At 35.0% G+C, this 25006-nt stretch overlaps 1 protein-coding gene across 1 annotated transcript; it reads right to left on the minus strand.

The window, feature by feature from the left end:
- Positions 1–8307: 8307 nt before the first annotated feature.
- On the minus strand, positions 8308–9565 carry FUT9 (fucosyltransferase 9). Its single transcript, XM_037844476.1, has one exon. The coding sequence runs from the start codon at positions 9561–9563 to the stop codon at positions 8484–8486; it is 1080 nt and encodes a 359-aa protein (XP_037700404.1). The 5' UTR covers positions 9564–9565; the 3' UTR covers positions 8308–8483.
- Positions 9566–25006: the final 15441 nt, after the last annotated feature.

A 25006-nucleotide genomic window follows, 5' to 3' on the forward strand; every position in this document is an offset into this window, starting at 1 on the left:
TCAATAGAAATCTTATTTTTCATATTATCACAATTACTCCATTAATCCTGACTCCTATTGGCTACTATTGGATATACATACAAAAAGAAAACACAAATGAAAAATACTGGTTAACACAGCACATGAATAAATACAGTATTTTGAAGGCTGTCGTTATGCTGATTGCTCTAGAGATTTAAATTCTCATTTAAAGGTTAATAAAATCATTATTCTCACTACTTTTTGTCAATCTCCATTTTCAATGCTGTACAAACTGTTAATCTAAGGCAAGAGCCCTTACTCATTGAATGTAGAATATCCATAAGCCGAAATATTTTGTTTTCATTGTAAATAAACTACTGGTCTCTGGTATGATGTTCTTTGTCCTTTGATTAGTTATTTAAAAATAATATGTAAAATATTTGAGATAGGTTTTCTGTTGATGTTTAAAAAGTGGACTTGCTCCCATTTTTACATAGACAATCAGATATTCTCAGATTGCTCAAGGGCTCTTAAAAAAAAAAAAACCAGCGTAGGAAAGGTTTGATATCACAATTGTGGGAGACTTATCCCACCCTAGATGGTGGTGAGCCTTCCTTCCTCTGGCGGTCTTGCCTTGGACCAGGCTGGTATCTTCAGTGTGGTCTCATCTGTGGGACTGAAAATGCTAATAAGGCCAGTATAAGATGCCAGGATGCGCTGTTTAGCTCTGGCACATATTCCTCCCACAATGAATAGTGCTGGTTGTTAATTTAGTCTCTGAGTACCATTTCTGCTGAGCCTACTTTTCTACCTCCTGCACCCTTATTAATCAAAATAGAATGCAACTATGTATAAAAGGAGTTATCTCAGTTAACACAACTTTCTGTAGAAATCATCCTTAACATTTTTCAGGTAAAAACTGTATTTTTTTCACAATGAAATTCCAGCAAGCTTTACTTTAACCTACTTTACATATACAAATAATTCAACAATCATCTGGTTGCCAGAGAACTCAGAAAAATAACAATTGAATTTTTAATGTTTTCTAATGTTTTAACTGAAATATAAATATTTCTCTCTGAACACAATTAGGAGATATTTAAAAATACTGTTTTGAATATTATTCATTTCTTTCGCAAATAAAAAAAATTTTGTCCTTAAATCTACCTTCTTGTTATTTCACAGTACAACCTAAAAAGTGTGTACATAAACAGTCAAGATTATTGATGTCGAAACTCTATTGTTGGAGGAATATTCAGGAATGACTACAGTTTGTTAATTTTTTGTGGTATGGTAGGAGCATATTGGAAGCAATAAAGATATTTCAGGATATTTGTTTTTCCTGTTCCTTTGTTTTATTTTATCTGGAAATGATTTAATTTTTTTTTTATTTTTTGATAAAGTTAATTAAAAAAAAAAAAAAAACCCTATTATGTAGTAGCAATTGAAGTAGTCTTCATCTGTCCTGCTAAGAATTATTTTATTTCTGCACCACTAAAAAGATATGTTTGTTTGCTGAAATTTTACCCTAAATTTTAAAGTAACTTTGACATATTTTTTTAACTTTAGGAAAGATAGTTGAACATGATTCTGTTTCCTAACTTAACTAGCTCTGTGTCCAGTTTAGTGAACCAGCTGAAGTGATAGGTGAAGTCAAGTTGTTGAGTCTATCCAGGCCTCTTTTCTTACCAGAGAATAATCTCTGAGCATCTTCTCTCTAGTTCATTCTGTGAAGTGAGCTATACTAACTGCTAATAAGCAAAATTGACTCTTAATTTACTGATTGCTCATAACAGTTAAGGGAAATTAGGCTGCTTGAGTTCTACTTATTTAAGAAATAGTGTATGTGTTTAGTAATGCAAACAGTGCCTATCAACCACCACTGCCAGCTCTGCACACCCCTTTCATTACTTAGTAATTATAAAAGTGAATACATGCTTCCACACTATATTTATTTCCCTTCTCCTGGAGATTATTCCTTTGGCTTGTTTAAATTTGAGATGATTCTTATAAGCTATCTGCTTAACATCAAAAATTGTTAAACCTGGAATCAAGGAAACCGTTCTAGATTCCTCACAATTATCTTTTTTTTTTGAATGCCAATCAGAATTTATTATATCTAAAATGGTAATAAAAAAATAGAAAAATATATTCAGTTCTAAATATTTAACCAGTCTCACAATTATCTTTTATAATAATGGAAAATAACTGAACACTTACTATTCAGTCATCTGTCATTTCATTTAGTCTTCACAAAAAACACTTCAGGAATATGCTACCTTCACCTTACAGATGCAAAATCTGAGGTTAAGAGAGGTCAAATAATTTGCACACAGCTAATGAGTGACAGGGCTGCTATTCAATTCTAAATCTGGGGCCCTCCAAAATCCATATGCTACTACTCATTGCCATAACTCAATTGCAAATTGCCTTTTTGCCTATCAGGCATGTGAGATTTTGGGACATGAAGAGAGGCCTTTTAAACACATACGGCAGATAAGCAGATCACAGAAGTATAACATATAATGAATGCAAAGGGCCCTGGTAATTGTCTAATTCAGTCTTTCACTTTGCAAAGGATAAACATGCTGTTAGAACCTAAAAAAGAGAAGAAAAGCTATTTTTTTTCCCTAATAGTTCCTCCCAGGGCACTCATGACTTTTGTGGTAGACTTTGAGTCCCAGATCTAGTCCAACATTAGAATCTTCTGTGGAGCTTTTACAAGCTTTCCATATCTGGGCTCTGTCTCAAACCAATTGAGTCAGAATATCTGGACGTGGAGCCTGGACATCAGAATTGTGAAGCCTCCATAGGTAATTCTAATATGCATTCAGGCTTGGGAATTTCTCACAACTTGAAAGAGGGTCTGGAAAAGTTAAATAACTTGCCCCAAACCACTGAATCAGGTGGTGATTAATTACTTGGTAATTAGTTGGAGGTTAGCATCGCTCATAAAATAATTAGGCTAGAGCACGCCTTGGATTTTGAAGTAGAATACTTTGCTGACTTATTCAGGAAGATTCCAGGTGCACTAAAGGAAGGCAATAGCTGGTATCAGTTGACAAATAGGACACTTCCCATTTATCAGGTGGTTAAGACTGCAGACCTCAAACCTGACTGCATCAGAATCACTTGAGGAGATTTTTAAAATGCAGATTCTAGGTCCCATCCCAGAAGCACAGAATCAGAAGCTCTGGGTAGATATTCAAGAATCTTTATTATAAATGATTCTTCAAATGATTCTTATGCAGCTCTTCCAGCAAGTCTCAAAGACATATGTGTGTTTGGGATTGGCTGGCCTAAGATGGCTCAAAACTATAGAAATGAAGACAATAACCAATAACTTTGGAAAAATATAGAAGCCTAGCTTCTTTTTTGTTGTTGTTTTTTTCTTTCTTTTTTTTCCTGCCTTACTTGAAGAGATTCAATTGCATGGGGTAGGGCCCAGAAATCGATATGTTAAACGAATATCTCTGGTGATTCTGGATCAAGTGATCCAGAAATCATGTTTTGGGTAACACTGATAAAAGGCTACTGGTGTTGGAGAGGTTCCCATTAAATCAGAATATTCTCAAAGTAAATCAAATGCAAAAATGTACATTAAGCATGAACTAAAAATAACTAAATTATCTAGATGTATTCAATTTGGTTTATTCATTTTATGCTCACTACTTTATTCTCAGCTGGGCACTGACTGATGTTCTCCACTGCCTCTCTGAATTTTTTGCATAAATAAATATTCTTAGATTATTTTAATAAGAATGTGGATGGTACAGAAAAATGTAAACATTTTTAAATAATGCTCAATATCCTTGATTTTCTGCAAGCAAATAAGGTCTCAGTGTGTACTGAGTACATGAATTGCAAAGGACGTAGGTAGAGAACTAAGGTGGGGGGTAAAAGAGAAAGTTAATTGAGTACTTACTATATTCCAAGAACTGGATTAAGTTCTTTCTAAATATTAGCTTAAATGTTCAGTTTTATATTTTAAAGGTCTGAACAGAGAAATGAGAGGGAAGTATATTTAGAATATTTACTTTCAAAAAATTACTTTGAATGGTCATTGAAATTTCATTTGTAAATACATGCATGCATATATCAATTTAGACCCTGGATTAGAAAATAATATTTCTGGAAGGAACCCTACAAACACCAAGGTCCAGAGAAGTTAAGTGACTTTCTCAAAATTACACTTTGCCAAACTAATAACCCAGGGTAGCATTATTCATATTTCTAGTTTAGCAGACTCTCTCTCATTTATGGTCTGTTAACTGCTTAATATAATGTTTATGAATATGGGCACATTCAATATGAATTACTGAGAGAGAGAACACTTTGATAGTAGCAGAGCTTACTCATTCGCAAAATTTTACAAAATCTCTAGATGAGAGACATCCAGAAAAAAAATATCAGGAGGAAAGATAATTTGATGATAAATATCTGCCTTTCACAGTTCTTCCACTTTATATTCTCCTTAACTACCAATTTTCTTTTCTATTAGAAACAGTTGGCATACAATTAATGTTCGAATAGAATGTTAACATGTTCCAAATCCTTTTTAATCTTTCTTGCAACATACTTTTCTGTGGGTCTTAGAATGCAGTAAGACTGGAAGGACTTAATATGCCTTCCTTTTGCATCTGGGCAGTAATTAAATAACAATAAAATATCATCTTCAGTGGGTACCAAGAGACTGAACTGTCACTTCATATAAAAATTATTTTGCAATGTCTCCAATGCCATTTGCTTATTCATTAAACAAATATTTGTTGAGATCCTCCACTGCATTAGCACTGTGATTATCCATTAGATCCTAGAATTTGTTATAGTTAACAGATTGATTATAATTAATTTGAAAAGTAGTTCCCTTAAATCAGCTCAATGTTCAAGGGAATTCAAAGATATGGTCAAACACAAAGTCATAACATAATGATCTAAAACTGCTTCTGGTAATATTAATTCATACAAGGACATTTTCTAGGTGATCACCTTTAGACTCATGAAATCTGGTTTGAAAATAGGCAGGCAAAAAAATATCAGTAGCATAATTTCCTATTCTTCCTCTAATTAGCCTCCAGTTGGAGGCAAGAAGTCTCACAAATAATTCCTAAATATTTTATCACTTTACACCTCAACTGCTGTAAACTTTCTAAGCCCTAACAGTAGAAAACATTTCTGCACATTCTAGGATTATCAGTACTTCCATAGTAAATATAAAAATTTTAAGCTGATGTTCATATTCCATTAAGGTAAAAATTTTTTCAGTTTATACTTCATATTGTCAAATTTATGGCATCATAAAATATATGACTGTCATATTTCTTTTTCAGAGTATAATATTGCTGAATATAGACAATTCAGTATATAGTCTCACTAATATGGCTGACAATAATAAATATTTAAATATTCAGACCATTGAAGGCAATAGATTTTTGATATTTTGAATTAAAAATGGTCTATTCTCTTTTATGCCCACAATTTATATCCAGACATAATTTGACTTTTATAACCAGTAGCAAGCAAATTTTGCCAAATCAGCTTATCTTTCATGATCATATGTCTTTTAAAGATTTATTGAAAGAGTGGTTGGGAACTATATACCATCTAAGGATGACTGTGTCACTTAAAAGGTAAGGAAAGTCCATTTCCTCTTGATACACTCAACTCCTAAAATATTTAAACCACAAAAATGCTAACTAGTTCGATGTTTTATTTACCACATACCTTTTCAAAAGTCAAAGTGCTTCCACATAGAGTGCACTATTCTTCAAGCCTAATAATACAAATAAAACATTCACATTTATAGGAATGAGACACATTCCTATGATAACTTGGGAATGCAATGAAAAAGAACACTGACTTAGTGTCTCTTAAATTCTAGTCTTGGCTATATCATTAACTATGTTATGTTGTGTGTGTGTGTGTGTGTGTGTGTGTGTGTGTGTGTGTGTGTGAATGTGTCTTGAATAAATATAATCTCTGGATCTAGTTAGTTTATAAATAGAATTAAGGGATTGGTATATAAATATTGCTATAATTCCTTCCTGCCCTAAAACTCACAGATCAATGGACTCAGAACTGAAGGGTTCAGTTGACTCATTCATTTTGGTACTCATTCTTCTGGGACTTGGTAATAGATTTTCAATGTAAATATGTACCAGTTAGTCACTTAGCATTATTGCCTTTTCTTGGCTCATACCACAGTATGTGGTAAGAGTTCAAGAAAGAGCCCAAATTCATAGTTGGCAATGGAGGCAACTACCTACAGATCTCTCAGTTCTTTGAAATCATAAGCAAAGTATCCACATTAGATGTCTACACTTTTATAGTCCAAAAGATGACTAAATATATATAAATGTATGAATTTGACTATTTTAAAATAATTCAATTAATACAGGCAGACATCTTTCCCTTACCTAGGAGAGTGTTCACACAGAGTTACTTTCTCTTGAGACAGTATAGCTATAAGATATATTATAGAGGGATCTACATCAGGTCAAATGAGTAGATAGAATTTGCAGCTCAGAAACATGTTAAATAGCTATACAGTCAGAAAAATTTGCTATCTTTTTTTCATAAATCAGTGGTCACTAATATGCACTCCACCGAGAGTAGGATGTGTATTAACATAGACTCAGGCAGGAATACAAAGGAAGCTTATGTATCTTTCCACTTCATTGTAAATTCTGTGAAGGCAGTGATAGTGCCTTGTCCTTCTTTATTGCTATGGTGCTTAGGGAATTGCCTGACACAGAGTAGCTGTTCAATCATGAATAAAGAAATGAACCTGGAGAGCAAACAAACTTCCACCCAATGCAGGAATCATTCATGTCATCTAGCCTCTGTTTAAATAATTCCCTCACAAGGCAGTCCAGGTTTTTGGACATATATCCTTACTGAACTGAAATTTCCCAATCTTTAACTTTCATCCAAAGTAGAAGATTCTGGGTTGCGGTTCTGCTCATGTCAACACGTGTAGCAGACTATTAGAACAAGTCACAAATAGAACCCAGATGGATGTCATCAGAACATTCTAATTCTTTTATGGGCTTTTGGCCTGAATGTAATAAAGTCATAAAAGTTTCTTTTGGGAAATACTTTTCTTGAATAATCCTTAGCATCCAACCTTTTTTTTTTTTTTTTTTTTTTTTTTAAATACCTATTATCTCTGCTTTTATCTAGCTCTCCCCTTCTTTAACCTTATAGAGGAGAAATGCTACAAGGAAATTGCCAGTTCAGGGATGAATTCTCCAAAAACGTAGCATAACAATGGATTTATTTTGGTTTGCTAATGCCCCTGAAGGCCATGATTATACATGCTATGTATGAAAAATTACTAAAATGGAATATAAAACATCATCTTCAATTAGTACCTGTCACTTCATTAAAACAAATAAAAATTTTCCCATGACCTTCACTGCCAATCATTTATTCATTCAACAAACATGCATTGAGATTCTGCCCTGTATTAGGCACTATGTGTTTCCTAAAGAGCCCCACATTATTATATTAGCATCTTATATTTGACGCCTCAATGATAATTTTATTTTGTTTCTCTCACATGATAGAATAAACATTTCAAATGTTATGTCTATTTATTTGTCCATGTGGGGAAATCAAACTGCTTTAAATATTGGGGCTTAAGAAAAAGTATTTTAAATTGATATGTAATTGAATATTGTACACAAATGGCACCATTCATAATAACAATTTGTATCTCTAGGTATCCTTTTTCTTTGTTATTTGGAGGAAAATTTGTTTTATTTTAAGTAGTGTTATCAGAATCAGGAAGAAAACTGTTTTTCTTAAGCATTATTGGATTATTTCTCAGGTACTAAAAATCAAGAAATTGGATATTAAAAAATACTTGAATATTTTATCTGAAGATCATGAGAATAAATGGCTGCATTTTCAAGTCAGCTAAATGAAAATAAATGGGAAGTCTAATAGCTTCCTGAATAGAACAGTTATGCTTCACTCTCTTTTTATTCACTACATGAATAATTCTGCCTTCAAAAATGTGATAAACAGGTAAAAAATAAACCAATAGAGACAGTTGTATACTTAGTTCAACTTCAAGTCAAAGAGGTTAGAATTAAATTATAATATGTTCTTCCTTTGTTACATTATGCAAACTTGGAGTTAGAGATTATAGTACTTAGTGAATTTTTTTCATGGTATTTGAATATGTGCATTTTCATTTTCCAAATAGATAAACAGCTGATCAATTTAGAAGCACAATCAAATCACAAACTTTCATTACAGACAACTACAAAATCTGAAAAAAAACAATGTTTAAAAATAAGTGAATAAATTATTTTGCACATAATTAGGTATATACACAATAATTTAAAAGCAAATGAAATGATTGCTAATGCTGTGCTCTTAAAAACCTCCATCAAAATATACATGTTACCCAAGATAAAATGTGACACAAAAGCAGAATGTTGTCTCTTCTTATCCTCAATACTTGGATCATATCCCATAAAATATTTAACCCAGTGTGAAAACGATGGAAAACTTTAATTCCAAAACCACTTCTCTAAATTACCAACAGACTTATATTCTTGATGCCTTTTCACATGGTCACAAGCCAAGCATGCATGTGATTCCCAAAATCGTGGAAGATTCACGGTGAAATCCTTCCTCCAGTTAAAGTAACTAAGGTATAACTTATTGTTTTTATCAACTTCCTTCAGATACTTTGCTAACTCACTGGGAGAGTTATAATCTTCCACATGAATAAATGAATCTGCTGGAATATAATTCTCATAGTTTTCCCTAGATGGCCCCAGCACAACAGGTACAGAGCCAGCCAGAAAAGCATTATAGAGCTTTTCAGTGATGTAATCTTTGTGGATTGAGTTTTCAAAGGAAAGATAAAATTTGCATGTAGATATGGTAGGAATCAAATTTTTATCATTCACATATTCTCCAAATGCTTGCCCATAGGTATGGATTTCAATGCTTTTGCTCAGCTCATTGTAATACTTGACCCTGGCATGCTCAGGGTTCCAGTTACTTACAACCCAGCACACCAACTTCTCTTTGCTTGGCACTTCAAACATGAAGGGGTTTGTGCTCACCGTCAAGAAGCCATAAGGCACTTGGATATCTGAGTCACGGCGGTAAGTCAGAGTAAGGTTGAACAGATGCTCAATACCACTCTTTTGGGGAGTATGAGTTGGTGATTCCAAATTCATCCAAATCCATTTCTGGAAGGGTGGTCTAGCCTGCTGAGGCAAATTAGTCAGATCCCAACTAATGTCTCGATGATGGATCAGGACAGCATGAGATTTGTTGTACAGGGAACGGTCAGTTGTGAGATGGCATCCTTGGATGTTGAACATTGCTTGGCAGGATGTAAGATCAAAGGTCTGTCCAAATGGCCACACCCAAATCAGGATAGTAGTTTCATTCAAATAATCGGTTTTGGTGGAGAAGAAATTTTTCATTTTCAGCATGGAGCTGGCTGACTCCATTGGGCTGAAGATCCAGCCATTGGTAGGCTTGATGTAAATGAGCAGACATGCCATGAAGCAGCCCAAGATAAAGCAGACGATTAAAAATGGGCGGAGAATTCCTTTGGATGTTGATGTCATAATTTTTTCTGTGGAACAGAGAAAAAAAGATAGAGAGGCATGGTGGGAGTAGGGAAAGAGAGAGAATCATAAATACAATTTCAAATAAAAAGGTGACATATCCTAAAATATACTTAATCACAAGATAACTGCATTTTACTTTTCATTATCAAACCATTGAGAGAAATAGAGCATTCATTTAAGCCAAGAAACCAATTTTAGAAAGGAAGTTTCCCATAAACTCTTACCTACAAATAATGAGTCAGAATTTGTTCCGAATGTACCAGCATATCTTCTAGCAGAGTTACATTTTTTTTAATGCCATCTTTACTGATTATTTTTTTATTTGCTTTTGAGAAACTGGCACAACCATAGACTGTGATCACCAATGCCATGACTAAAATTTTTAGTACCTTTAAACTATATAATATCTGTGAACATTTTTCAGTTGATAGAATCATTTATTTACTAGCGTATGTAATTTCTCAATTCAGATGGAATTCAATAGAAGACCAATCTTTTTAAAGAGAAAAGTTATGCTTTTGTTTTTGGTGTAAGTAAATCTTCATTGTTTACAAACTCATTATAGTAAAAAATGGCAATTCTTGATATCTGGTTTGTTTGCTTGTTTTTAGTAAATGCAATGATGCTAAAATTTAAACCCCTCATTGTTTTATTTTATTATATTTTGTTACAAATTCCTTCATTCACTTTTAATAATCTGCTAATAAGCTCAATAAATACCAGAATGTGGTGAGGAGAAGGTCTCTTAATATTAGAACAATCTTCTCATGTGGTATTGGGATGTTAAAAAAAAGTTTTCCTTGGCATTAAAATAATTTTAGTAATATTAGTATTACACAAATCTAAATGGATGGATTCTCCAGAGAAAACAGTTATATTCCTTTGATAACAATAATTTTAATGCTATTTTATTGAGATATATTCACACACCATACAACCATCTGAAGTATACAATTAATGGCTCACAGTATCATCAAATCATGGAGACAAATTTGATCTTGTGAATTTTAGCAGATTGTGACTAAAAAGATGATTAAAACTTTTTTTTTATTTTTTTAATGCAAGTGTCTTCAAAGTTCTTCCTCTGACATTTATGCCTCCTTGAAAATTTGAGCACAAAGGTATAATATGTAATATATTTACAAAAATGGTCTCTCAATTTCAGGTTCATTAATATATTTTAGAATCTTGTTCAAACTGTGAAAACATCAGATGCTTGTTCCCAGAAAAAGGGAAGTTTTTCTTCAATTAATTACCTAAATAAATATGAACAAGAAAAGTCTTATTTTGGTTTATGTATTTTTTTCATAATGCATAAGGGAGTAGTAAAACTTGATTTTGTGAGTCCAGTGATTCCAGACATTGCACTCTAGAGCACACCCAGAACAGACTTATAGACTGCAACTTACTGTCAAAGTTAGCTCCACTTTAAAAGTACATGCATTTGGGGGATTGTGGGAAGATGTCAGGGTGGGGATCTTCAGGACTCAGTACCTGCACCAATATAACTATTAAACAGGCAGAAGCTGTCAGAAACAGCTATTTTGAAATTCAGGAGGCCAGCATCCAGGAAAGAGCAGGACAAAAAGGTTGATATGTTATCGTAAAGAACAGTAAACTGCTTTCTCTATATGGTGCAGCACCGGGGCCCAATCCCTGGCTAGCTCACTGGTGACAGAAAGGGACATTAAAAAATCCTCTTCCCCAAGACCAAGGGTGGAACACAGAAGATCACTGATCATGGCTTTTGATTAGTGAATTCCGATTGCTGCGAGACAGGCCCTGAGGACAGCCATTGTTTCAACCTGCCTGGACAAAGGTGGCAGCAGCCATTGTTTCAACTCATCCTGGACAGGGGTGTAAGGGAGGAGGCTTAAAGATGCTGCGATTCCTCAGGGCTGTCAGAGACAGTTAGCTGGAGGGCTGTGTTTGCTGGGCAGACCAGGAAAGCTCAGCTTTGGGGACCCATCAGAGAATATCTTCACACCCTTCCTGATCCCCTCCCTGGGGCACTTTGGAGCCAGTCTGTGCCCTCACAGTGGTTCCCTAGACCTGTTTTGGCTGGGAAAGACTAATTTGGGAAGGTCTTCTCCAGTGTGCCCTCTTTCCAGAATTTGCCCTCCAGGCAAACACAATGTGAGACAATGAAAGGAGTATAAAAAACTATAGAGGCAGACATTCTGGGACAAAGGTCTCCCACCTCCAAATACCTGGGACACGGAGGTCTATTCCTGGGGAATAGAGGGGACAACCAACATTCAGTTAACAGGGAAACTCCAAAACAGCTAACAATTAAAAGCCCAGGACAAGACAGAGGCCCAGAAATACAGGAACAACCCTGCACACTGCATTTGCCTTGGGCAGACCTTCCTGATAGGAGGGCTGAAGCTAAAGAAAATCTCTGTCTTACCACCAACTGGTTACAAAATCAAGAAACAGGCATCTCATGGAATAAATCCCAAAGTTAACATTTTTAAATATTAAAATGTACAGTGTGCAGCAAAGAATACAAGACAAACAAAGAAACAGGACTTGACTGTCCAACAGAAGAGGACAAAAATCCAGAAAACACCAAAAAAGAAGACAAGAATGTGGAAATACTTTAAGAAGTGATCTTAAAAATGCTCAATTAGAGGCTGGTGCAGGACTCATGGGCATGCCAGGGCACCAGGGTGCAGGGCTGCTCACTTCCTAGTGGGGCCTCCTGCCTGGGTCTGTGCCATATGCACAGCCAGAAGGTCTGGACAGCCCGCTCCAGGCCTTCCTAAGGAGGCACCCAGATGTGAGCTCTTCTAACATGCCGATCTACTGTCTTCTGGGCTCCATTGTTTCTGATTATGTCAGCTGTTAAGCATATTGATGTACCTCTGTATATGCCAGAGGGCTTCCCAGGGCATGTCCTTTTCATGGCAACCACAGGCTACAAGAGAGCTTAGTGGCAACATGTAATACCTCTTAAGACCTAGACTCAAAACTGGCACCCTTCACTTCTGCCCAGATTCAACTGGCCAAGTCAAACATCAGTGAGGTGGCAAAATGTACACTGCCCATAGTGAGAGGAACTGCAAAATCACCCAGCAAAGCACAAATTGTTGTACTGGCCTAAGCACAGGCATATACACCAAAGGAATAGAATTGACAGTCTAGAAATAAGCCCAGACATCTCCGAGTAACTGATATATGAAAAGGATTCCAAGCCTATTCAATGGCAGAAGTCTCTTGAAGAAATTGTTATGGGACAACTGCATTTCTACATGCAAAAGAATGAACACAGAAACTGCTTTAAGCTATGAACAAAAATTAACTCCAAATGGATTGCTGACTGAATCTAAGACCTCCATCAAAAAAACTCTTAGAGGAAAATGCAGGAATAAATCTCAATGACCTTGCATTTAGTAGTGGATGTGCTATCAAATGTACAAGTAACAAAATATGTAGCTAAATGGGACTTGATCAAACTTAAAAATTTATACTTCAAGAGACTATCAAAATTTGAGAAAACAAGGTTCAGAGCTGGGGAAAATAATTGTGAATCATATATCTGATAAGCATTTAGTTTCCAGAATATATAAAGAACTCCAACAACTCAACAACAAAAAGATTTGAAAAAAAACAAAACAAAACAACAACAACAAAAAAAAAACAATGAAAACTGCACCAGTCCTTCCCCAGGCAACAAGGTACAGAATAGCATCTCTGCCAAGGCTAAGCCACAATAATCAGCATCTCCAATCAATATGCTAATGATACTCAGAAGTACACAGAAAATAAATGTCCTATGAAGGGCCAGAGATCAGGTCAGTAGGCCTATAGCACAAGATATGTGCCTGCAAAGCCCCTCCTTTGCCTGGAGAGGAAGAAGACCACCCCTATTTCCTCAGGAAACAGTGACCTCAACACCAGCACAAAACAAAGTAGGAAATCCCCACTTTTACACAGGACCAGTCTTGGCCTCCATCTGGAAAAGACATTCCCACACAGCCTATGTCCAGGGCTCCAGAGCTTCTGATTTTGAATCTGAAAGCAAAGAGTGAGAAGAGATGCCCACACCACATTTGGTGGTCAGCAGAGACAGTGACCTAAAAAATACACATCAAGGGGCCAGGCTGTTCTCACTACATGTTCCATGGAGGATGGAAGACAACGATCACAAGCTCCATGGAGCCCAAAAAGATAATGCCAGAGATAGGAAGGTGCTGGATGCACAGCTGTATGCTGGACCCAAACAACAAATTCAGTGTCCTGAGCATGTGCAGCACACAGTTCTAGAGGACTTTGGGCACTGGAGGATGGAGATATGCAGATGCTATGCCATACCTCCATGGCCTTCAAAAGCATTGCCTCCAAACTATCCAAGAGAGTTCAACCTTCAAAGGTTGTGAGGAACCACCTGGGAGACCAGAAGAGGGGACTGCAGACCCCAGCTGCCAGGTGGCCACTCGCCCCACCAGGGTGGCTGCAGAGACTGGACTGGTGTGCTTCCCCTGGTTTCCTACTCCCATTCCCTGCCCCTGCCTTTCTCCAGTTTTTCCTCTGTTTCTAGGAGAGTGGAGATGGATAGGGAGAAGTAAATTTGGATAGGAAGAAATAAATGAATTCAAATGAAAAACAATGCAAGGGGATGAAGGACAATGCACAGATAAAAACTAAAGGTTATCAGGAAAACAATCAATGAAAAATTTGAGAGTCTTAGTAAAGATATAGAAATTTTATAAAGGAACCAAACAGAACTACTGGAGTTGAAGACCACAATAACTCAAATGAAAAATGTCTGGGAGAATTTCAAGAGCAGATTAGAGCTTGCAGAAGAGACAATCAGTGAATTTGAAGAAAGACACTTGAAATGAGCCAGGCTGAGGATCAGAAAGAAAAAAGAAATATTCAAAGCAAAAATAGCCCAAGACGCCTTTGGGTGTCTCAGAAGGAGCAGAAGGACTATTGAAAGAAATAAAGACAGAGGACTTCCCAAATTAAGCAAAAGACATGAACATGCACATCTAAGAAGCCCAGAGAACACCAAACAGGATAAACATGAAGGAAAATACACCCTGTCATATATTGATCATACCATTGAATGCAAAGGACAAGGAGAGAGTTCTGAAAGCTGCAAGAAAAAAGCAATGTGTTATGTAGAAGGGAATCCCAATTAGATTATTTGCTGATTTCTCAGAAACCAGGGAGGCAAGAAGGCAGTGAGTTGAAATACTTAGTGGGCTGCAGGAAAACAAGTTCCAGCCAAGAACTGTATTTCTGGCAAGACTTCCTTTCAAAAAAATGAGGAGAGATTAAGATATTCACGGATAAACAAAAGCTGAGGGAGTTCATCACTGCTAGACTTGCCCTACAAGTGATGCTAAAAGGGAGTTCTTCTGACTGAAAGGAAAGGACACTAGAGAGTGGTTTAAAGTGGCATAAAAAGAAAAACTGGCAATAAAGGTAATGATTTGGTTAATTATAAATGCCAATATTATTGTAGGGTATCGTTTGGTATGTAACTCCACTTCTTACTTCCTCCGGGTGCTAAAATGTAAATGAAAAAAGCTAATGATAAACCTATGCTTTTTGGATATACAATGTACAAAGATATCAGTGAAAATAAGTACAAAAAAAATAGTGGGGAGATAGAGGGGTATTGGAAAAGTATAGGAAAATTATATGTGCTTCTATTGAAGTTAAGTTGGTATCAAACCAAATATGATTGTTATATACTTAGGACGTTAAATTTTAACCCCATGTTAACCACAAAGAAAGTTGAAAAATATATCCAGATAGAAATGAGAAGGCACTCAATATGGTTCAACTCAAAGAAATCAAATAAATATAGAAGTAGGCATTACAGAAGTGAGGGATAAAAAAGTGTAAAGACTTACAAAGATTAAATAGCAAAATGGCAGAAGGAAGTCTTGTATTATCAGTAGTGACTTTAAATGTAAATGGATTAAACTCTGCAGACAAAAGGCAGAGATTGGAAGAATGGATAAAACAGTATTACATAACTGTATGCCATCTGCAACAGACTCACCTTAAATTCAAAGACACAAATAGGTTGAGATAAAAAGCATGGGGAAAATATACCATGTAAGTATCAACCCAAAGACAGTCCAAGTGTTTGTATCAATATCAGATAAAATACGAAACAGTTATGAGGGACAATTCTGATAAAGATAATTATATACTGATAAAGTGGACAATTCAACACAAAGATGTAACAGTTATAAGTATATATGTACCTAAGAGCAGAGCCCCAAAATATATGCAGCAAAAACTGACAGATTTGAAGGGAAAATTTGCAATCATTCTTTAAGAATGTTCTACTGAGTGTGAGAGAATGGAAAAGAGCATGGCTTAGAAAAATGGTTAGAGCTGTTATATACTATAGAGACACTTCAAGGAATTAAGGAGGGAAAAGTGAAACCAAGGAGAACAGAGGGATAGTTTGGTAGGGAGGGATAATTCTTATTTTAAGTTAAAAGAAACAAGGGTGTACTATAGAATAGAATTCAATATTTGCCTAAAAGATTAATATAGGACATGAGAATTGAACTGGTGGGCTTATAACTTGTCACCTAATCAGGGCTTTATTCCTAGATTGCAACCACCCAATACCCCTTGTTTTACCAGGGTGTAGGGTGGGAAGAGGTTTTCCCTTATGCCATTAAGAATGCTTGAGTCAACACATTTGACAATCACTATGTAGTACATTTGTATTTTCCATTTGGATACACATCAAATAATTCCTGATAAGGAATAGGTTTTAACCTTGGTAAGAATGGATGAAAGGCATAGACCATTTGATTGGAACTTTGGATCGACTTTCAGCTCTTTAAACAAACTCAGACCAACTTCAAAGACGAAATATGCAGCATTGACAAAATTAGCAAGTGAACTAAGGTTAGAAATAGTTAATAAAATAAAAATTTAAGGAGAATCACTACATATAGCTGTGCTGATTCTTCCTTGTTAAACAATATAAAATTTGTAAAGTACTTTGGACAGGGCCTGGACCATAGTAAGTATTATACAAGTGTGATAATATATGGATGTGCACCAAACAACTGTGCTAATATATAATATATAAGTGTGCTAGTAAACTATGAATATTATTTCCTAGTAAGTAATCAAGAATCAGAGATCTTAACATAACCACAATTCTTTTGGAATAATAGATACCTTCTGATTTCAATGCAAATTATTACAATTTCTAACCACACACACACATACACACAAACACAATTCTCTAAGTTAAAAATATAAATCATTATTAATAATTTATGGATGAAATATGTAAGAAAAAATTCCTCAAAATACAAGCAGGATCTTTTTATAGTCCGTGGAAGTAGTCTTTTTATAAAAGGTTACTGCATAAGCATAATTTGTTTAAAGCATACTAGTTTTAACTGCCTGGCAATCACTTCCCCCTTCTTCTGATAACAGCACCCCAAATCCCATGGGTTTACCTCTCCTCTCTTGTGTGCAATCTTTGGGATTGCAGAGTAAGATGTCTCTCCCTTTCCTAATCATCTCTGGAACTTTCAAACTTCAGTGGAGGGTACCGAGGCTGAAAAAATGTTGGAGCTGATTAAAATTAGAGTAGGATTCTCTGAGAAAATAATTAGGTAAACTCTGCTTCCTAGATCCAAAGCTGCTCTGGATCCTGTCTTTATGTGGCTTGGTCCTTTAGGTATACCTGAATTCCCAAGAACTACTCCATAACCTTCCAATAATTCCCTTTTTGTTAAAGTTGGTTAAAATTGATTTTATTGCTGGAAACAAACAAATCCAAACGTAAACAAAAAGCAAACCAAACAAACAAGCAAAAAGCCCAACTGATATGCTCCCATTTCTATTTTTTTTAACTCCAGAATCCAAAGAATATATCTTAAATCCTTCAAAATATGTCCATAGTTACCTGTATTTAAGAATAAAATATAAAAAGCACTGTTAGGTAGATTTTTAAGACTGCAAACAGTCATTTACTCCACTTAGTTTAGTTGTTTGATGAACATATCTAATTTAGTCTGTTTAGGCAGATGTAGAAAACAATTTACTCTCCATTGAATCATTATGATGCTTAGTAACATGTAAATATTGGGATTCTGCAAAAATCTTCTGATGCTACATTGTACATAATTTATATTGCCTGGGGTTTTTGTTTTGTTTTTATTTCTCCCTAATTTTTATTCTATGATCTTTTACAAGGAAAAAAAAAAAAACAATGAAAGCCTTATACTTTTCCAATTATATTCTACCTTGGAGTACTGTAAAACTTTATGCATTCACCCATCACCTCATTTTCAAAGATTCTCTTTGCAGCTTTGAATTCCATTGAAACTTTCCCATGGGCATTGGCTGCTCTAAGTTCCTACCACTCAGTCCTGAGCCAAATACTGCCTGCTTTGGGGAGAGATACCATTTACTTTTTGGCAAGAAGACACTGGTTGATCTCTGGAATGCTATCAAATTTGTGTTTAAAGAACCTTTCTCAAAGACCCTTGGAAAGAATCTGATACTTCCATAGGTAGGCACTTGTCTTGCTTGCTCCATACACTGATGGAGCTGCCACCAGAATATATCAGTTTTGGTCTCCAATGCTTTTCTTGCTGTTTTTTTCTGAATATTTCTTGGAACACTATTCATCACATACTAACGATTCCCTAACTTATTTATCTAGCAGTTTCATCTTTAGACAGTCCAATGAATGTCTTTTTTTTTGTTTTCATTTTTGTCTCAGACATTTGTTTTCTTTGCTGTGAAAACTACCAACTGCCACTTTCCTTGCACTGCAAATTCCTTTATCTGCAGCAATTTCTATGTTCACTCACTTTGAAGTCTTCTTTTCAATTCAGGGATTAACCTTTTTCAGTTTGAGCTTTCATCTACTTTTCCTCTCTATATTCAATCACTAGTTCTTAATTGCCATCTTCGTTCACTTTAGAAGCTCTATTTACCAGCTGAAGCTGAAGCTAGAACAATCAGATTTGAAACAGCGCCCAAGTGTAATCTGGCCCATGCGCCACCTGCCCATGTGGAATGTCACAGACAGGGTCAGGGGGTGCTTTTCTGGCATTTTCCCAAACATGCTTTCTGGCTCCTCTGGAGGCCAGCAGTTCCTTCTGTTGGCTGTCAGCACCAGAGCTTTCTATGATTATTGTGAGATTTTAGCCTATAGTAGCCAGCCAATGAAGGCCAGGGGAAAATTAAAGATAAGCAAATAAACTCATTTTGGGCTAGTACACTAGTATCCCTTTATGAATCTGAAGATGAAATCTCCTCCTAGGTGGCAAGATAGAGCAATCAACCCAGTGTATTCTCCTTGACATCTCCCTGTCCTTCACATCCAGAACCAATTCAGTATATCCTGTCAATTTTACCTCCTAAATATTCCTCAGATTAATTGACTTCATTTCACCTAGGTCAAACTTCTGTCATCTCTTCTATGGTCTACGGACATTGCTTTCTAAGTGGTCCGCCAGGCACCCACTTTTGAGTCTTTCTGTTCATTTCACCACAATGCAGTAGACCATTGGTTCTCAAAGTGTGGTCCCTACACTAGCAGCATCAGCATTACTTGGAATCTTGTTAGAAATGCCTATTCTCTTGGCCTTACCCCAGATTTAGGGAATCAGAAACTCAGGGTATGACTCAGCAATCTGTTTTATCAAGGCAGAGATTTGGACACTGGTGGCCTGACTCCAAAATATGTTGTTGCTTTAAAAAATATGTTGTGAGTTAAGATTCCAACTTGCTATCCTAAAAGATTCTGTTAGTTACAGTGAATGAAGAGTTATTTTATGACTGATATATTACTAATGGGGCCATTTTTACTATCCTCGTCATTAAACTAGATTCACCAATGCTTTCCTCCCTGCTCCCATTATTGAAACCAATGACCAGGAACAGTGCCCAGGAGATTGGATGTTTTGGGTAATTCTTTCCCCTTCCCCAAGAGACAACAGAAAGGAGAATCAGAGCAGGGGTGAGGTCTAGCTTTGTTTTATTACTGGGGTGTTTATAAAACAAACCAAGGAATACCAAGCATTGACACATTTGCAATTGTTAATCCAAGGCCTCTGATAGTTGTATCCTCTACTAGCCTCATTGTCTTTCAGATGGATTCCTTATCTGCTGCTGTAACTACTATGAAAATTAGCAAATCTCAAAGAGCCAGGTTGTTTAAAAAATAATAAGGGTGGATAAAAGGAAGCATTTAAATAAAAATTTCAAATATGCTGTTGAACGTGTCTACACAATGTCATCCGTTAATATCTTTAAAGGATTTACAAATATTTAATTTAACTATTAAAAGAGAATAAAGAAATCTCTCTCTATAATTTTTATATTCCAAATGCCCTGGATTTCACCAGTACATTAGGTCATTTAGTCTTAATGACCATATGGTAGTTTGTTCATCCATTGGTCTTACCACCAGTAATTTCTCTTCTCCAAAGTGTACCCCAGATATTTCTGTGAAAGTCCATGGTAGTTTCATAGGGACCCCAAGCCTGTCTGTAAAGCAACAGTCACCATCCTTTTCGTCCTTTATTATTTGGATACTATTAGACTTGATGCAGTCTCACTTCTTCTCCTATCCATCTAACGTGTAGTTTTAGAATCCCAAATCCAGCTGTTCCCAGATATCTAACCCCCTGAGTGCTAGAGTTTCTGGATTAATATTGCAGTTGGGAAATTGGCTCTCTGAATCAAAAATTGACACTGACTTTCAGCAGCTTTGAATTTGCCAAGACACAGCATCTCTCCTAGTACATTTCCTTTAATTTCTGGTCCTCTTTCTGCTAACAATCAGGACTTAAATCCAAAGCAAGTTAGTGAATCCATGGGAAACCAACCTCTTTATTCTCTTTGGCTCTTTCATATACCTCTTCTCCCCAACATAAAATCCTTGCTTTTCCAGTTGGAAAATAGACACCATTGTGCATATCAAAGAATGTTAACAGATATTAGGAAAAAGGCTACTGGAGTACAAGAGTATCTACCTACAGAGGTAAACACTGCATTAGATGAGGCATTGCCATGACAACAGTTTCTGGATCAGACCAGATTTTGCAGACAGATCACCATTTGAACTCATCTGAAACTAATTACCACCAGCTTTGCTGGAATTAAATGAAACACATCCCTGCAGTTAATGAGGAGTTCCTGAAACTTCAAGTTAAATCTACAATAAGAGATCAAACCTATAAGAACCAAAATAAAAGGGATGAACCACAAAGAAGTCAACAGCCTAAGAAATAATATGAAAATGTGTGGCTAAAGAGATTTTAGGGGAAAAGTGAAGGAACTGAAAATGCAGCTGAATAGTCTGAAAATGAACTGATTGATTAACATACTTAAAATAAAATTGTATAAGTAGAAGAGAGGTGAAAAGAGGGAATACAGAAGTAAAAATTCAAGGGTGAGCAACCTTTAATCTTATAGTTACAAATAGTGGAGTCCAAGGGAAAGACCTTTCTTGTTTCAGGGTAATTTATCCATTTCTTAGATTCTTTCTCTGTGATCTGAATGAAACATGCTTAAGAGTTATCTAACCTTCTTGTTCTGATTTCATTCTCAATGTACAATCTTTTGAATATGTGGTTTACCAAGTAGTTGGGTACTCAAAAGAAAGTGCCACTTTTGGTGAACATAATAGAGAAAATGGAGGCTATCGAAAAAGCCTCTTGTTTCTTTCCCTTCCATCATATGGAAAAGAACTGTTATCACATCTAAGGCTGATCTCTCTCCTCATTTATTCTGTATACTTCATTTTTAATGTCTGGATAAAATTTCACTGTATGGATGTACTGTAATTTATTTAGCCATTTGCCACTTTTTTCCTAATGTAAATATTGCCACAATATGCAATTTATACATAAATCTGTAACTACATTTGTGTTATCTCCTTAGCATTGATTCAAAGACGGGGGAAAACTAGATGAAAGAGCAGGAACAATTTTGAGGATAGCTCTCCTTAAAAATATATATTTATATAAAAGTTCTTATATCTTCTCTTAAAAAGAGAAGTATTCTTCTTAGAATTTAGATGTACTGATTATTATCTTTTAAGAAGTATTTGCAGTTTTTTGCATTTGATAAGAAATACATGATTTGTTAAGTTTTTTTTTTAATTTTTTGTTGATAGTGAAGTAAGCTTATACTTATTGGTTTTCAATTAGTGAAGTAAGCTTATACTTATTGGTTTTCATATTTACTTATAAGTAGATTGCCCATTTGTCATTTTCCAACTTGGTTTTAGTGTTTAACTTGCTGAATTAAAGGAACATTTTATCATTCACATTTATCAATGATAATACCAATTTCTATTTCATATTTATTGCAAAGTTTTTGGCAAATTGTCCTTTGATTTTGTTTTGGTGTTTTTTTTTTTTTGATGTTTTTTTTATTTTTAAAGGAATTTTGACTTTTTAAAAAATTAATAGACAATTTTTAGCATGGTTTTAGGTTTATAGAAAAATTGAGCATGAAGTACAGATACCATCCCCCCACATAAATGCACACAGTTTCCCCTCTTATTAATATTGTACAGTAGAGGGGTACATTTATTACAATTGATGAATCGATATTTAGACATTATTTTTACCAAAAGTCCATAGTTTGCATTAGGGTTTACTCTTCGTGTTACACTGTTCTGTAGATTTTGACAAATATATAACATCATGAATCTGCAATTCTGGTATCATATAGAATAGTTCCAATGCCCTAAAAATCACCTGTGTTCTACCTATTCATCTCTCTCCTCTACCTGAATCCTTGGCAACCACTGATCATGTTACTGTCTTTATAATTTGCCTTTTCAGAGTATGATAAAGTTGAGAAAATAATTGCAAACCATAATCTGATAAGGGTTTATATCCAGAATATATAAAGAACCACACAATTCAACAACAGAAAGAAAAATAGCCCAATTAATAAATGGGCAGGACTTGAACAGACATTTCTCCAAAATGGCCAATAAGCACATGAAAAGTTATTCAACATTACTGCTCATCAGAGATATGCAAATCAAAACCAAAATGAGATACCTCTTCATACCTACTGGGATGGCTATTTAAAAATCAGAAAATAATAAATGTTAATGAGGATGTTGAGAAAAAGAAACCCCTATACATTACTGGAGGCACTGTAGAATGTTGCAGTCACTGTGAAAATCAGTTTGGAAGTTCCTCAGAAAGTTGCAAGTAAAATTGTCATATGAACCAGCAATCCCACTTCTAGATATATAGTCCAAAGGACTGAAAGCAGAGATTTAAATAGATATTTGTACAACAATGTTTTTAACAGAATTATTCACAATAGCCAAAAGGTGGAAACAACCCAAGTGTCTATCAATGGATGATTGATAAACAAACTGTGATATATCAATGGAATTTTATTCAGTTATACAAAGGAATGAAGTTCTGATGCAAGCTACAACATGGATGAAACTTGAAGACATCATGTTGTATGACATAAGCCAGACATAAAAAGACAAATATTGTATGATCTTGCTTATATGTTTGGTGTTTTTGATATACAGAAATTATTAAATGTTATGTAGTCAAATATACCTTTCCCTCTTTGCTTCTCTTTTTGTGTGTACTTAAAGTTTCTGGTAACTAAAGGTCAACCAAATCACCATATTATTCAAACTTTTAATTGTCATTGCTGTTATATTAGACTTTTAAAATTCTTCAGAATTATTGTCATACCTAGTATAGAGTAAGGATAAAATTGAGTATATTTTTAAATACCTAACCAATTCTTCCCGACAATATTTATAGCATGATCTATTCCTTATACCTTGTTTTATGATTCTTTATTATTGAGCACTTTCAAGTATATATCTGAATTTATTTCAAGAGTATCTATTCTATTCCATTTATCTGTCTGCTGATTGTTGTGTCTTTAGAATGTTTCAAATTGTATATATTAACTAACCCTCTCATAATTATTTTCTTCAGTAGTATATAACCTATTTATTCTTCAAGGTAACTTTAGAATTATTTTGCCAAGTCCATATTTGAAAAAAACATTCAGGTTAGTATTTTGAAGAAATATTTCATTATATCTATTTGAATGATTTGAAAAGAATGCCATGCCCAAAGTAGTTCTTCTTCCCAATGAAAACACATGATACCATTCTATTAAAATTTTCATATCCCTCAGTAAAGGCCAGTGGTTTCCTACTAATAGAATATTTATTTTTTCTTAAGCATTTCATATTTTTGTTGTCCTTGTTGATGCAGCATCTGTTTTTTTTCTTGTATCTCCTGATTATTTCTGAAATAGACCAAAGCTAATTTTCATATTTAGCTGGGTTAAATTTGCATTTTCATATTTTACTGGGTCATTTTAAGGAACTCCTAATAATTTGAAGAATTTTTGCTGGCTTTATTGAGTTTTTAAGATATATATGCATAACCCTTGAACACAATAATAAGTTTTTCCTTAAAATTTTCAAGGTAAAACTCATTTCTGTTTCATGGCATAGGATATTTGGAATAATATTAAATAATAATACTGTTGGCATCTTTGGTGCATTTCCATTTTTAAAGAAATGTGTCACTTCTGGCCATTGTATAAAATAGATACTTTTCTCAGGTTAAGGAAATTACTTTTAATTCCTAAGTGTCGATGTGTCTTTCTTACCTTTAAATCAAACACCAATACTAGTTTTTTTGTTTTTTGTTTTCAATTAAATGCTTTTTCATCTACTAAGAGTATCCCATGATTTTTCTTATTGGTCTTTAATATGTTGTATCAGTAGATTTCCTCATTTAATCGGTCCTAAATTACTGGCACATTAGTTTTGTATGAATTAGTGGTGATATTTATTTAGGTACTTTTTCCATACATACCTGGAAGTGACTGCATTTTTTGGGGGGAGGGTGGGGGGTCTCTTAATTAAGTTTTGGCATTAGGGCTACGCAATCTACATAAAGTGAGGTGAAATAATGCAGGTATTGCACCGTTCCTACAGGCCTTAAGACTGTAACTGTGTAACCAAATAAATCCCCTTTTATAAAAGCCAATCCATTTCTGGTGTTTTGCATTCCGGCAGTATTAGCAAACTAGAACACTAGACATCTATTTATGTGTATGTTAATGTGACTATTAACTCCAGATGTACTGACAAAATCTGTTTTCTGAGAAATAAATCCTGAATATCTTCCCTTTGGTGCCTGACCCCCAGTATGCCTTCTCCAATGACATCTATGTGTTTCTCTCTAACTTTAAAAGTTACAGCCTAAATATACTAGACAAAAAGGTAAGTAACTGGTTCACTCATTAGTTAGATATTCAGCTATGACACAGAACAATAACTTGTCTTTATTTTTATTACATGGAAATAAATCCTAGATGGTATCTTAGAAACTGTAAATAGGATGATGAGCCCCTGTTCCTGGATTATGTGGGCTCATAGAACCTTGTTCCATGCCTGA

This window comes from Choloepus didactylus, chromosome 7 (assembly GCF_015220235.1).
Source record: "Choloepus didactylus isolate mChoDid1 chromosome 7, mChoDid1.pri, whole genome shotgun sequence".
Taxonomy (NCBI): domain Eukaryota; kingdom Metazoa; phylum Chordata; class Mammalia; order Pilosa; family Megalonychidae; genus Choloepus; species Choloepus didactylus.